This window comes from Coffea arabica, chromosome 8e (genome assembly GCF_036785885.1).
Source record: "Coffea arabica cultivar ET-39 chromosome 8e, Coffea Arabica ET-39 HiFi, whole genome shotgun sequence".
Classification (NCBI taxonomy): domain Eukaryota; kingdom Viridiplantae; phylum Streptophyta; class Magnoliopsida; order Gentianales; family Rubiaceae; genus Coffea; species Coffea arabica.
This window is the reverse complement of record NC_092324.1, coordinates 182,340-195,221: the sequence shown is the minus strand read 5'-3', so window position 1 is coordinate 195,221 and position 12,882 is coordinate 182,340. Positions and strand designations below refer to the sequence as shown.

Genomic DNA, 12,882 nt, shown 5'->3' with positions numbered 1-12,882 from the left:
TAATAATTATGAAAAGATAAAGAAAAGAAGAAAGGAGTTTGGACTCCTTTTTCGACTGGTTGCAAGTAGTCAATAGAATAGAAGTCCATTTTATAAAAGCGAAATTGGGTATAAAAGGAACAACTCATTGAAAGGAAAGAGTGGGCTTTAGAAAATTATGATATTTGTAAAAGCCCAATTCGACATTATTGTGTAACCCCCGCTCCCCGCCCAATAATGGTGCTACTAAAATAAAACCCCAGTTACATCCAAAATGCTTCTCTCCCGTCTCTGCTCCAATACGTATCCAAAATCCTCCTTAAAACCCTAAACCGAGTGATACTGCTAGTGCTGAAAAGAACAACCGTCTCTCTCTCTCTCTGGTAAAAACTCGGAAGAGTAGCCCCTCCTCTCTTCACGCTCAATTTTCTTTTCTGTTCCTTTTTTTTTTTTCTAAATTTGTGGTTTACGTTATTTTATTAGGAGGAGTAAATTTTTTTTTTTTTTAATGGACTCAGCAATTGAACGATGTTATTAAGAATTGCGTAATTTGTTTTTTGTTTTTGTTGAATGGGCAGGTACTTACGTACGCGGGATAGCGAGATGTTTCTGCAGTTCTATATCAATGAAAATGGGGACAAAGTTTACACAACAAAGGTTCCTCTTTTTTTTTTTTTGTCCTCTCGCCATCTCTCTCTCTCTCTCTCTCTCTCTCTCTCTCTCTCTTTCTCTCTCTCTCTCAGAATGAATGAATGAATGAATGAATTAATGAAATCACACCTTTTTATTTGTTGTTAGGTTATCATCACTACTAGATTTAGCTGAATTTTTATTAGCATTTGTTTATTTATTTGGGTGTCTTGCGAAGGGAAACTTACTCCGATGAAACGATATATGTACATGGGCGGCCGGCCGGGCTATTGCTCCGATGCATTTTTATTAGTATTTGTTGTAAGGTTTTCCCTTGTTGAGCGAGCTGCTGCGGCCCATTGCTAGATTCTTTTAGACCTGTTGTGGGGGGTTAAGGGTCAACTGCTTTTTTCTTCTCGTAACCAAGTAGTACTAGTGTAATCCACCTCGTGCGACCTACACTTTTTTTATTCTTTGATACAATACGATTGCTGCATGCATGGTTTAGCGCATTCATTCAAAGCTTCCAAGTCTGCTTGCCGTCTATCCTCGACTCTATCCTTCCTTCCTTGTAAACCCATTTCTAATTGGCTTTTATGCAAAGCTACCAGCTCCACTGCATGTCCATTTTGCTTTCCTGTAGCTAGAAGAATGTGGGCCTTCCTTCATTTCTACGGTTGTCTCTTGCTATTCTTTTGTTAACTTTGACCGCTTTCCGTGCAGAAAGAATCTCCCGTAGGTGCCATCACACTATCTGCTCACCCTGGTAATTCGCTTTCAGCACTTTTTTTTTTGTTGCTTTAACCTATGTCTGCAATTGCCTTTTTATTTTGTACTAGTAAATCTGAGCCAGAAAAGATTGCTTTCTTAGCTTAATTGATTTGAGATGCCTTGATGAAACTGTCTGTGTTTGTCTGCAGCATGACCTCATTTTTTCCCCAAATCTTTTATAGTTTCATTCTAGGAGAACGAAGTTAATTGTATTCTCTGTTTTGAGCAGTATCCATCTAAATCAAATGGTCGTGCATTGATTGTTTTCATGTGTGATTTTGGTGGCGATGTGTTATCGATGGAAATGGATGCTGATTCTATTTGATGCATACTCTTTTTGTTGCATTGCTGACTTTAAACCTGTTTCGCATTAATTTGTCTATTCAAATTGATATATCTGGGAAAAGAAGATTATTGAATCTCTCTCTCTCTCCCTCTCTCTCTCTCGGTACTTGCTCTAGATGCCGACATGGAAGCATACATGTTTCTTTTGTTGTGATGAGTTTCGTCATGCTACTTTTTTGCGCTACCATGATCTTTTTGAATATCTATGGAGCATAATATAGCTCCTCTCCCCCCCACGCCCCAAAAAAAAAAAAAAAAAACTAATTGATTTCAACATGCAGCTCGTTTCTCTCCGGATGATAAATACTCAAGGCAGAGGGTGCTTCTGAAGAAGCGTTTTGGTTTGCTGCCAACCCAAAAGCCCCCACCAAAATACTAGAGTTCTCTGTTCTCCCAAGATGCTAGAGCTTTTTCTCGTAGCATCACGAGACTTGTATGACCTATTATTAGTAGCTAGTTCTAGTCTTGATGTATTGTACACTTATTGATGAGTTATCAATGCAACTGTCTTGAGTTTGCCTAAATCTTTAAGACTTTGAACTCGTTATTGATCTATGACTTTGTATTCTCTTGATGTTCGTACCTTTGAGTGGGATCTGTTCTCAACAAATGTGTAATTAAAGTAACCATAGTTCCTAATATCGTGTCGCTTTCTTGCAGTTTATTCAACCAAACCAACAAATGTGTTATTGATCTAATAGCCTTTTCAAGTCCTGAATATTTTCTATGGTAATATCTATTGGCTTATTAGTGATCAATTGGAGTAGCTCATTTCTGATAAGCTCTGCTCAATTGAGAGGCCCCCAAATGTACTTTGTTGGGCTAGCTTTAGGTAGCTAAATTAGGCAAACATGCGTCAAAAAAAAGAAAAAAGGAATGCTTGTATCCCGATCCAGGAACTCCTAAAAAACCAAAGTGGGCGCCTAGAGGGGAGGCCGTAAATCGTAATTGTGAACTCGATCCTTCATCAACCACAAACCCAAAAACTCCGAAAGAAAAGGTGTAATAGGGACTCGATCGTAGGTAAAAACATACCTGCAATCATCTCTTCGATATCTTTACTGGGGCTGGCATTGATCAATTCTTTTAAATTTTTTTTTTCCAGCAGGAAAGAAATAGAACTTAAGATGTGGGAGGAACAAAGGGATTTGAATCCAAAACCTTAAATCCCTGGAAGCCTCAACATTAGCCACTAGATCAATGCCTCATTGGCCTGGCATTGGTCAATTCACCAAAACATAAATAAAATGAATTTCCACCAGCTATCCCTCCCAGGTTGATTCGTGCATATATTTCACTATTTCAGTATGAGACCATAGATGTCTGTCACTCTGCTGACTAAAAGATGTATTTGATCCGTGAAATCAGGAATAAACCATCTATGGACAACTTCGCAAGGCAATCTGTGGCGTTCTCGAGATGAATTTTTTACAAGCATCGTACAATCCTAAGCTCCTAACAAGCTTCATGACAGGATATGAATAATGACACGAAGCAACATCAGTCAAGAAAATGCAAAGAGATGACAATGATCATAATGTAACCCAGATGCTTCAAATTTATGGAGGCGAAGTCCGAAAAAACAAATATTACACAGTTCCACTAACTTGCAAATGAAATGGGGCCCCCCGACAGAAAATTGGCTCGTCATGTGTGTTGCTTTTTGCTCGAGCTCTGAGGATTTCATTAGCATCCTCGATCACAGCAGCAGCTAACAAAGTGTATTCACCAGGGACCAGGAAATACAGGGAGAAGGAATGCTTTACTTCCTGAAGTGGCGGAACCTCCATATTAATGCTGCTCAAAACACCTGACAAACAAGATGAATCAGAACCCCCCCAAAAAAAAAAAAAAAACTTTTCTCAGCAGCAATATGTTTCATCCATCTAATGGCATGTTAGATGAAGCTTTCCTTGTTTGCACAGCAAAGGCAGTATCAAACAAAAAGAAGCTAAAGGTGAAAGATATCCATATTGACATTATTCCACTGGAATTCGAGGGAAAACATACTAAAACCTATCAATTTGATGTCGTTCAACCGAAATTCACAAGGCCCAATACACATGACATCTAAAAATAAACCAGATAAGATATTTCAATAATTGTAACAAACGTATAAAATATGAAGATCCAGAACAACACCTGTCCATAAGACGGTTGCCTTCTCGCCCTCAAAGCAGTTCTGACCAGCTACATCTCTGCAGGTAATGTTAAGACTTATTCCAACCATTTCTTTAGTATTGTTGCGTACCAACACTTCCATTGGAGTCATATCATGAGCAACAACAGTACTGTTACATACAGCAGAATGCGGTTGCGCATCACATGTCTCAGTAGAATCAAGTTTGACTCTGTGGTCCACATTATCTTTAGCAAGCCGAAAGCCAAAGGTAAGTGGATCAGGTAACAGCACATCCATGACAGATGACTGAAGAGCAGTCTGCATGGCATCCTTGATATTTAGTTCTCCCGAGCTGTTCCGTCCAGATTGCCATCTGACCTTGATTCTGGAAATTAAAGTTTTGATTGTTGCACTAAGTTCAGCCTTGGTATTTTTCTCTGAGAAGCTTGAATTTCTGCTAGTGGCACTTCCATTCACGTGGGAGTCCTTAACAAGGAATGCACCATCAAGAACAGGTAATTTGAAATGTTCCAGCGGTATTAGAACTCTAGCAGTGTAATCCCGGTCAATCCTTGTTTTAGGATAATCAAATTCAGTGCCACTAGAGTCAAGAGAACTATCATTACTGTTAGAGTTCTCCAGCTGGACTGAGACACCAATCTCGAAAACAACATCAGTCGGATTAGATAACTCCAATTCAAGGAAGCGGAGCCCCCAACTTCCCCTGAAAGGGTCAATTTTCATGAAACTATCAGCCTTTCTTTCAGAGCCTGTAGCTTCCTTTGTAGAGTTACTTTGCAACTGGACCACTTTTGGATGGCTGTCACCAACATGAGCCGGAATTTCCATAGACAGCAAACGTGCCTTAATGAAGGACATGCCCTGTAATACACAGATGTTCAAGGGGATAACCAACCGTCTACCAGGGGGCAGAGCAGATGCATCTTCTGGTGCCTCTCCAGGATTTGTCAGGGGCCCTAACAACAGAAACAGACAATTAAAAATGCTAAAAACATTTGTATGCAATGGCTGAGACATAAAGTTTGACTGCGTTTCTAGAGGGGAAAGGTAAAGAGCTTCCATACTGATAATGGCTGAAGCGAAGCACCATTATGAGGTCAAGGACAAGGATGAGATTCAGATACTGACATACATGATTTGACAGGTAAAGGTGATTAAACTTTTTTTTTTAAATTACAAAAGCTACTCAGCAAGACAGTTATGTACACAACAGTTCCATCACCATCGATCCCTACATTTTCCTCAAGGTAACTGCTTGTGCATTCCTTTACATGGGTCATGATAACTTTGAAATTTATGATAGAGGATCACCAACAGATAGAAGGATACCTGAATAATGGATGAGTAACATTGGGCTGCTCCTATCCTTCACTTGCCTTCCAGTACCACTAGATATATTCTTGCCAACAGCAGGATCAGTATCCACCGAGCTTAGCTGCCAGGCTTTCAAGGTTATCGGTATAGTAACTTGTGCACCAGGTTTCAAAGGAAGGGAAGACTGCAAGGTTTCATAAGAAATTGATATCACAGAGTCCTGGTTTTTTCCAGATAACGAGATGTGTGCCTGCTCAACTGGGACTGTGCCGGCATTTGCCAAACTAATGCATACATCACGAATCTCACCTTCATATAAAGTGACGGCGCCATCGCCTCCAACAACATGTGAAATGAGCAATGGAAGTGGAGGTACCACAGAAACAGCTGGAAAGGCAACATTTTTCAACTTGGCAGAGCCACAGCAGCGAAATGGATCAGACAGCACCAGTCCTTGTGCTGCTCCAAGGAGCAGATTATCCACATCCTTGAAGAAATGTTCAGTGATAACACCAAAACAATGAACAATGCATCCAGGAATACTCACTGGACCAACTTTAGTAGGAATTCCTGATAAAGTTATAACCTTTGATGAATTAGATGGGAGGTTGACACTGATTGGGAACGCGTCAAAGTTTTGGGAATGCACTGAGAGATATATGCTGTCAACAACCACATCAAAACCACATGGATTTGCCAATTCGACAAACACCTGCACGGGTTCCCCAACAACCCACACAAGCTCCTGCTTGCTACTTTGATTTGGTTCTCCTTTGCTAAACGGTGTATAAATAAAAGGCCCCGAAGGAGCAGATCCTGCCCACCAATCCTCCCTTGCAGGATTGCGTTTTACAATGTCCATTTGTGAAGGATGAAGAGGAAAAGAGTGCAACCTAAAACAATTCAAGCAGAAAAGCACAAAAAGTTCAGTGTATCTTTTAACAGATGAAAAGGACTACGACGCAAAAGCAAAAGATTGATCCTTTTGTAGACGATAAAAGATCCTAGTCTAAGAAGAATTACGTCCAAACTTTACGCTGCATTTCTTAAGCTCTAAGACACTCACATGACTAAGAATACCAATTTATAGATTGATTTTAAGGAGAGAGAACAGATTTTAAGGGGCACAGCATACACAAATAGGGCAATGTCGAAACAAAATGTAAGTCGGAACAAATTATCAGATCTTAATACACAGATCTAAAAGCAAGTCCAATAGCCAAGATACTCTCCTACTTCACTTCATCTGATTCTATACACAGCTTTTACACTTTAAGCTAGGCCTTTTGGAACTCAGGACCTCTTTGCTTTGTGCATATTAAACGAGAGACCAAGCTTTTACCTACATAATATGCTTTATGGGTTAAAAAGCAATATATTCAGGACCTCAGGTTTCAATCCAGGACCTCACCGGAGGCCATCATAGCAGAATTAGAGAAACATGTTTCTGGCAGCTATACCTTATGAAAGGTAAGGCAGGGTCAGCACATCGAGTACCAGATGGGAGCCTTTCTGCTGAACTTGCAAGTGCACTTGCCAGACCATTTTGACCAGCTGGTGTAATAAGAGGATAATACGATCTGAGTAAACGTGCAGCTGCACTCCATGCTGCAAGAGGATCACCAGCTCGTACAGCTGATAAAAGTATTTCTCTTAATACAACCATCTGAAGAGTACTCCATTGAGATTCAAAAAGTGATACTACCCAATTCTGATGTACTTTCCCTACATTGTGGGGAGCTGGACTCGTTTCATTCTGCAAAAAGCAAACAAGGGGAAACCAAATGTTTTGGTGAGAAATCACGTTTGACAATTGAGAAGATTTAATAAATACATTAACTGGACTGTAATTCTGCTTTCAATATTTCTGCACAAAGACAATAATGTACATGTAGCTCAAAAGTCCTGTATATCACATGTTGATTCAGTCCAACAATTCAATTACTCTGGGAATAGAAGAATCATTTTGACTACTCCTAAAGGCCTTTGCGGAAAATTCCCCTTTTGAACTCAGGGGGAAAGCATGATGCTTAAAGAGCATTGGAGAAAGATAACAAGAATATGGCATGGGAAAAGAGATGACAGAGGACTGATCAGCCCCAGAAGAAGATCGGGAAAAATAAATTATTGATCTTATTGTGTTCATACATAAAATGCAATAGATATGATAAATGCAGATTTAAGTGGTTTCAAAGAGTGATCACATTGCAGACAAGGAGTTTAGCTATCATTAGTGGGGACATGAGAAGTGTTGGATTTACAGAAAATAGATTAAGAAGAGAAACACCACAACCGTTCAGGCATACTAACTAAAGAAGCTTGATGATCAAAGTAGCTGACATCCCCATCTACTGCAACAGAATATTTAGCTTGCATCAAATATGTTATTTTTAGATTTTAAAGTTAGTAATCTTGAAGAGTTTTTCCCACATGTTCTCATAATTTTTTCACACAAAAAAACAGGTAGTTTTCTCTCTCAACTTTAACAAATATGTTAGTGATCTTCCAATGGAAATTTTATCATCATATAAGACATAGATGCAATGCTAAGATCAAAGAGGAACAAAAACGTCTACATGTTTTTCTTTCACGTTCTCAAGTAAGAGAATGATCCAAAGTTCCCAAAAGTGCAATTTTTATGGTCATTCTCCAAGGCATAATTCACCCTGGCTGGAATTTATCAATAGTGCAAAGGTTTTAGCAATTATATCATAAGCCCTTCACCGAGTTCCTATTTACTCTTAAGTATAATCCAGAATCATCATATTAAGCAAGATGTTGCTCAAACATCTAAGCATCATCAGTTTGCAAGCATAAAATGAAATTATCAACTTACTTTTGAACTTGTGTTTTCAATGGATGCTCTACTTTGAACACGGTATGCTTTGGTTGTCATAGCCAACACTTGCATGGCACTAATAGCAGCAAATCTGTTTTCCTGCTGCAAATATAACTGAGCCACCTGCCTGGAGAAAAAGGCAGCTTTCCGGTGATAACCAAGGGCACCAAAAAGCCGAGCTATTTCAACATACAGTATCAGTCTGTCACTAGCATCAATCAAAGATTTTCCTCCATCTGCTGCAGTTGTCAATAAATCCACCACATCCTTGGCAAGCTCCTGCCTGTTCAAAGAGCAAGAAAGAGAAATTACATAAGAAACCTCATTCAGACAGAGAGATCACCAAATATTGATTGGCGTAATAGGACAACACTGAGCTTGTCCTAACGTGTGTAGCTGAATTTGACAATGGGAAAAAGTAGAAAGCAATAATTAAATTTGCTTCATATGACTCAGTTTCAGAGTAATGAACGACTGCCCACAAGATCAGACTCAAAAGGCGTCATGGTCATCAATACAAAATGAGGATTTTTTTCGATGAGTGGAAGCATGAGGTGAAAGTTAAGGTATATGAGAACTCAATTGACCTCTTATATACAAAATGCAAATAAATGTCGAACAGGGAACAGAGTACGGGATTTGCTGTCTACCTAAATAAACAAGGAATATCAGTTGGATATAATCTAGATGCCCTGGTCCCAAAGTGAACAAGCTTCAAAAGCATATCCAAATTGTCTGAATAGATCATTCAAAAAGTGGGAGTATAGGGCCATGAGGGCAAAATACATTTCACTACTCAATCCTCAATTCAAGCCTACCAAAGTAATCCAGCAATCACCTTATCCTTTATCCTCTTAGGGAATCAAAGATACAGCATTGTAAAGTGGAAATGAAACCTATGGGTTAATTTTTTCCATTTATATATTTATTCTGATTCAATAGAAGTAGTTAATGATGGCCTAACTACTCGGATCAGGGAGCTATTTTGGTAGGGTAGGAAGAAAATAGATTAATCAAGGAAGAGTTGTACACTTTCAATCTTTTGTAAGCAAATCTTGAAGTTTCAAGAAAAAAATTCAAGACTAAAGAAGGAAAAATGCAAGAAAAATCATGGAGTAATTATCTCCCCTACACAGCATAGAAAGATGATACTGCTTACGCATTTCATGTTTTTTTATGTCCAAAAGAATGCATATGACATAAATCATGAGAAACTCCAGTATTTATCACAAAACTCTAGAATTTGATAAGACTTACCTGCAGAGGAATCTTGCCAGCTTCAGTGTAGCCTCAAGTTCAAAGCTTAAGGGAGAAACCCTGCATATAGAAAAATTATTATCATGACTCCCTTATACAGATAAAATATGGATATCAGACAGCAATTAGACTCCAGAATAACATTTTTGGCCTTCTAGACAGCAAGCAAGATTAAGTCATAGCACATAATGTTCCCATCTTGAAGTAACATCACAGGTAAAGTGGGCTTTTATGCAGATCAGGAGCTAACCATAGCAGCAGCACGATTCGTTGCAGAAACTTGTGAAGACATTTTCTTTTCCTCAAATAAAAGCTAAGGTAGATTAACTTTTCAGAGTTTGTCTAACTGTCCAGGTCTAAAAAAAGTGGTAGTACAGAGAGATTGTGTTTTATGTAAGGTTTTGCTGAGGCGCACAACGAGCAACATTTTTAAGTATCAGCATAAAGTTGCATGACATCAAATTGCATTGGCCAAATAAACCTCAATTTTCGCTCTATTTCTCATTGATTCATGTAACCATTAAACCTCAATTTCGCCAAAAAGGTGTCATTCATGTTTTGTGAATTTTAACCCCAATTCAATCCGACACAAAATCAATAAGTACCTACTCACATCTGGGTCTAATCTACCATGGAAATGCCTAACCACTCACCAAAGAAACAAACACAACAAAGAAAGACAAAACTACCCAGTCTGATGTTCCCCATTGTAGCAGCTTATCATTCATATAGCCAGTATAATGTTGGCACAGGAATTTGCATTAAGGAGGGCAATCATTCGAATTCAAAAGGCAGCAAACTGAATCAAAATATAATCTTCCTTCCTCACCTTATGAAGGTCAACAACTTTATGAGGTACAACTCTAGTCCCTAGTCATTTGGTTCGTGATACAGTAACCACTAACGTAGAGGTTCTTATATCCAAGCAACTGTATCCATACATCCACTGGCTAAAATTAAATATGCAGTCGCAACAAAGGCTGCAGAAGGAATTATATTCCAACTATGAATCATGTGTAGCCTCTCTTAGGTCTAGAATACAAATTGTCCGGTCTCCAATCCCATACATATCCCATTAATTCTTGGCGATAATCACTCTATTTATAATACACATCTAAGATGCCACTAATAATTCATTTCCCTTATTTTACGGAAGATATATCTCAGATTAAAGGGGGAAAAAAAAGAGAAGATACCGTCATGTCAAAGAAACCATAAGAAAAGGAAAGTGATAGTAGATAAACGAGAAGAACAGCTGTCTACATTGTTGACAAGAGACTAAGAAAAAGACAGACAAATACCTCTGAGCATTTTCTTGGATAAACGATTTTCTGTAGTGCAAAATGACACTATTGTAACGATATTTCACTTCCTCCTCTAGAAGTGGATCCTTCTGGCCCATTCGGTCTATCTAATAAAAGAAAAAAAATGAAAGAAGATTGTATTCATGTGGACCAAAACCTTGTGAAAAGAACTATTGCAACACAACAGAAAACACACAAACACTTTTAAAAGAATTTACAACTTGTTGAGTTGAGAAACTAATGCACATGTATCACCTTTACAATCAACATATTTGGAGCTCTAAACTTGAATCCATTTCATTTTATGACCAGAAAACAGTAACTGAAAAATACTTAAAACTTTAAATGCCTTCTTAGCTTGAAGAATTGGATTAAAGAGGACTAGACTCTTAGGATTAAGACTCCCAGTATCATCAATCTCATGACCACAAGACTTTTCTCTAAACCAGTTCCTATAACTGTTAGTGTCCACAATATAATCTCTGGTTTTGGGTAGAGAAACGACTGTTTCACTAAGAAAAAGTACCACAAACATGACATTCCTAAACTTGTCCTTCTTGGTTAATTTTCGAAGCCCGTGCAGCAGCCCAACATTTTAGCAACTCCTCTCAAGAAAAAGAAGCACAGCAAACTGTGATAGCCATCATGAGCATTTGAGAAGATGACTGGTAGGCTCACCAGCAAAGCGCACACACTTCCCTCCATAGCTCCAGCATACCAGAAAAAATCCCCAGTCAACCTAGCAAGTTCCAGGGCAGTGGAATAATGAGCATTGGCGTCAACAGGTGAACCAGCCAATAAACAGTAATCTCCAATGGTTTTCTGAGCACGACCAAGTCGTCGTTTCTTTGCCTTGATCACCTGTAAATTAAAGAATCATGTAAAGACATGGGAAGGTGTAGCAGTAATCGAATGCAAAACGGATGAAAGAAATGCTAGCTAGTACTAGTACTAGTGTGCTGCTGCTGCTACTACAACAGTAGGACACCTAAAAGTGTAAAAACCTCCTCAGAGCTAAGAGTGGCTTGAGAATCTAAAGGGGTCTTCAAAATAGTTCCGCCAGATTCGGCTCGAAGAACCCATTTCTCAAATTCCATGAGCAAGGAAGCAGCAAGATCTTGCATCATAGTCAGGAGGTGGAGTTCCTGAGTTTGTGGATCGGCAGGGGGGAACAAAATCAGGTTAGTCCCCTTGTGACTCTCGTCCTCGAGCTGCAAAACAATGTCCATCCATTATTATTATTATTTTTTTTTTGAGAAGTTGATCAGGGAAACCGGAGAGGAGTTCGTTATGTGATTAGCATTAGAGTAGAAATATCTGAAGCATGTAGTAGTAGAAGAATAAAGCAGTAAGTGAGAAATGGGGAACCTGAGAATCGCCGGGTGAGAAGGCGAAGCAGCGGTGAACGAGAGAAGAAGAGTAAGGCTTGGAGGCGGAGGCGAAGTGAAGGGCAAGGGAGTGGAGATCGGGGGAGGAAGGGCAGTGAGAGATGCCGATCACGGCGAGGATCTTGCGGTGGGATTGGAAGTCCTCCCAAGGGCTGGGAGGGGATCCGGCGAGAATGAACTTGAAGCGGAGGGAGGCGGAGGGGGAGTCCCAGGGCTGGTGGGAGAAAGGGGACTTGTGATGCTGGGTGTAGAAGGAGCTGATAGAGGAGAGGGAGACGGTGTGGTGGCGGAGGAGGAGGGAGGAGTAATGGCGGAAGAGGTGTGGGGGGATAGGTCCGATGGGGAGGACTGCTACTCGGATCATGCAGCTAGTCTCTATGCTCACATCCGGCTCCATTGAGAGATACTACTACAATTGTTTCTTTCTTTCTTTTTTTTTTTGTTTTTTCGGAGGGGAGGGAAAATCCCTGGCTTAGTTGTTTGGATTGCGGTCGGTGATATGCTGCCTCGGCCACTGCTCAGTAGCAATTAAGTACTTTTACTACTGCTAGTGGTGGTGGAGTAGTTAGTCAGTCAGATGCTTAATTGTGTTAGGCCGGGGAGGAGAGGTCCGGCCTTCCGCCCATTCCATAATTTTTGATCCCTTGTGTTAGAAATAGAATAGCAGCAGCGGCCGGGAGGAGGAATGGAACATTTTTTGTTGCAGAGGCGAGGACTGAGGACCCAGGACCCAGGAGGAGAAGAGAAGGAGACCGGTGTTTCATTTCATTTTTCATTTTTTACTACTAGTATAGTATTTTGTTGGAGACCGGGGGGGCGGCCCGGCCCTCAAAGCCCAATAAAATCGGCTCCTCTGCGCCGTAACCTATATAAAAAATCGCTCACCCGAATGGAGGACGCCCAGCTCCGCTC

At 39.9% G+C, this 12,882-nt stretch overlaps 2 protein-coding genes across 2 annotated transcripts; one reads left to right on the top strand and one right to left on the bottom strand.

Moving 5' to 3' along the window:
- Window positions 1-206: 206 nt before the first annotated feature.
- LOC140004511 (H/ACA ribonucleoprotein complex subunit 3-like protein) lies at window positions 207-2,249 on the top strand. Its single transcript, XM_072062127.1, has 4 exons — window positions 207-362; window positions 558-636; window positions 1,333-1,375; window positions 2,007-2,249. The coding sequence occupies exons 2-4, from the start codon at window positions 583-585 to the stop codon at window positions 2,102-2,104; spliced, it is 195 nt and encodes a 64-aa protein (XP_071918228.1). The 5' UTR covers window positions 207-362; window positions 558-582; the 3' UTR covers window positions 2,105-2,249.
- An 826-nt stretch (window positions 2,250-3,075) lies between these two features.
- Window positions 3,076-12,367, bottom strand: LOC140013080 (trafficking protein particle complex II-specific subunit 120 homolog). The gene is made up of 10 exons (XM_072062120.1): window positions 11,951-12,367; window positions 11,587-11,793; window positions 11,261-11,443; window positions 10,580-10,689; window positions 9,279-9,338; window positions 8,019-8,304; window positions 6,643-6,938; window positions 5,198-6,075; window positions 3,868-4,824; window positions 3,076-3,535 (listed from the first exon to the last, which is right to left on the bottom strand). Exons 1-10 carry the CDS (start codon window positions 12,365-12,367, stop codon window positions 3,315-3,317), a joined length of 3,615 nt encoding a protein of 1,204 aa, XP_071918221.1. The 3' UTR covers window positions 3,076-3,314.
- Between the last annotated feature and the right edge of the window lie 515 nt (window positions 12,368-12,882).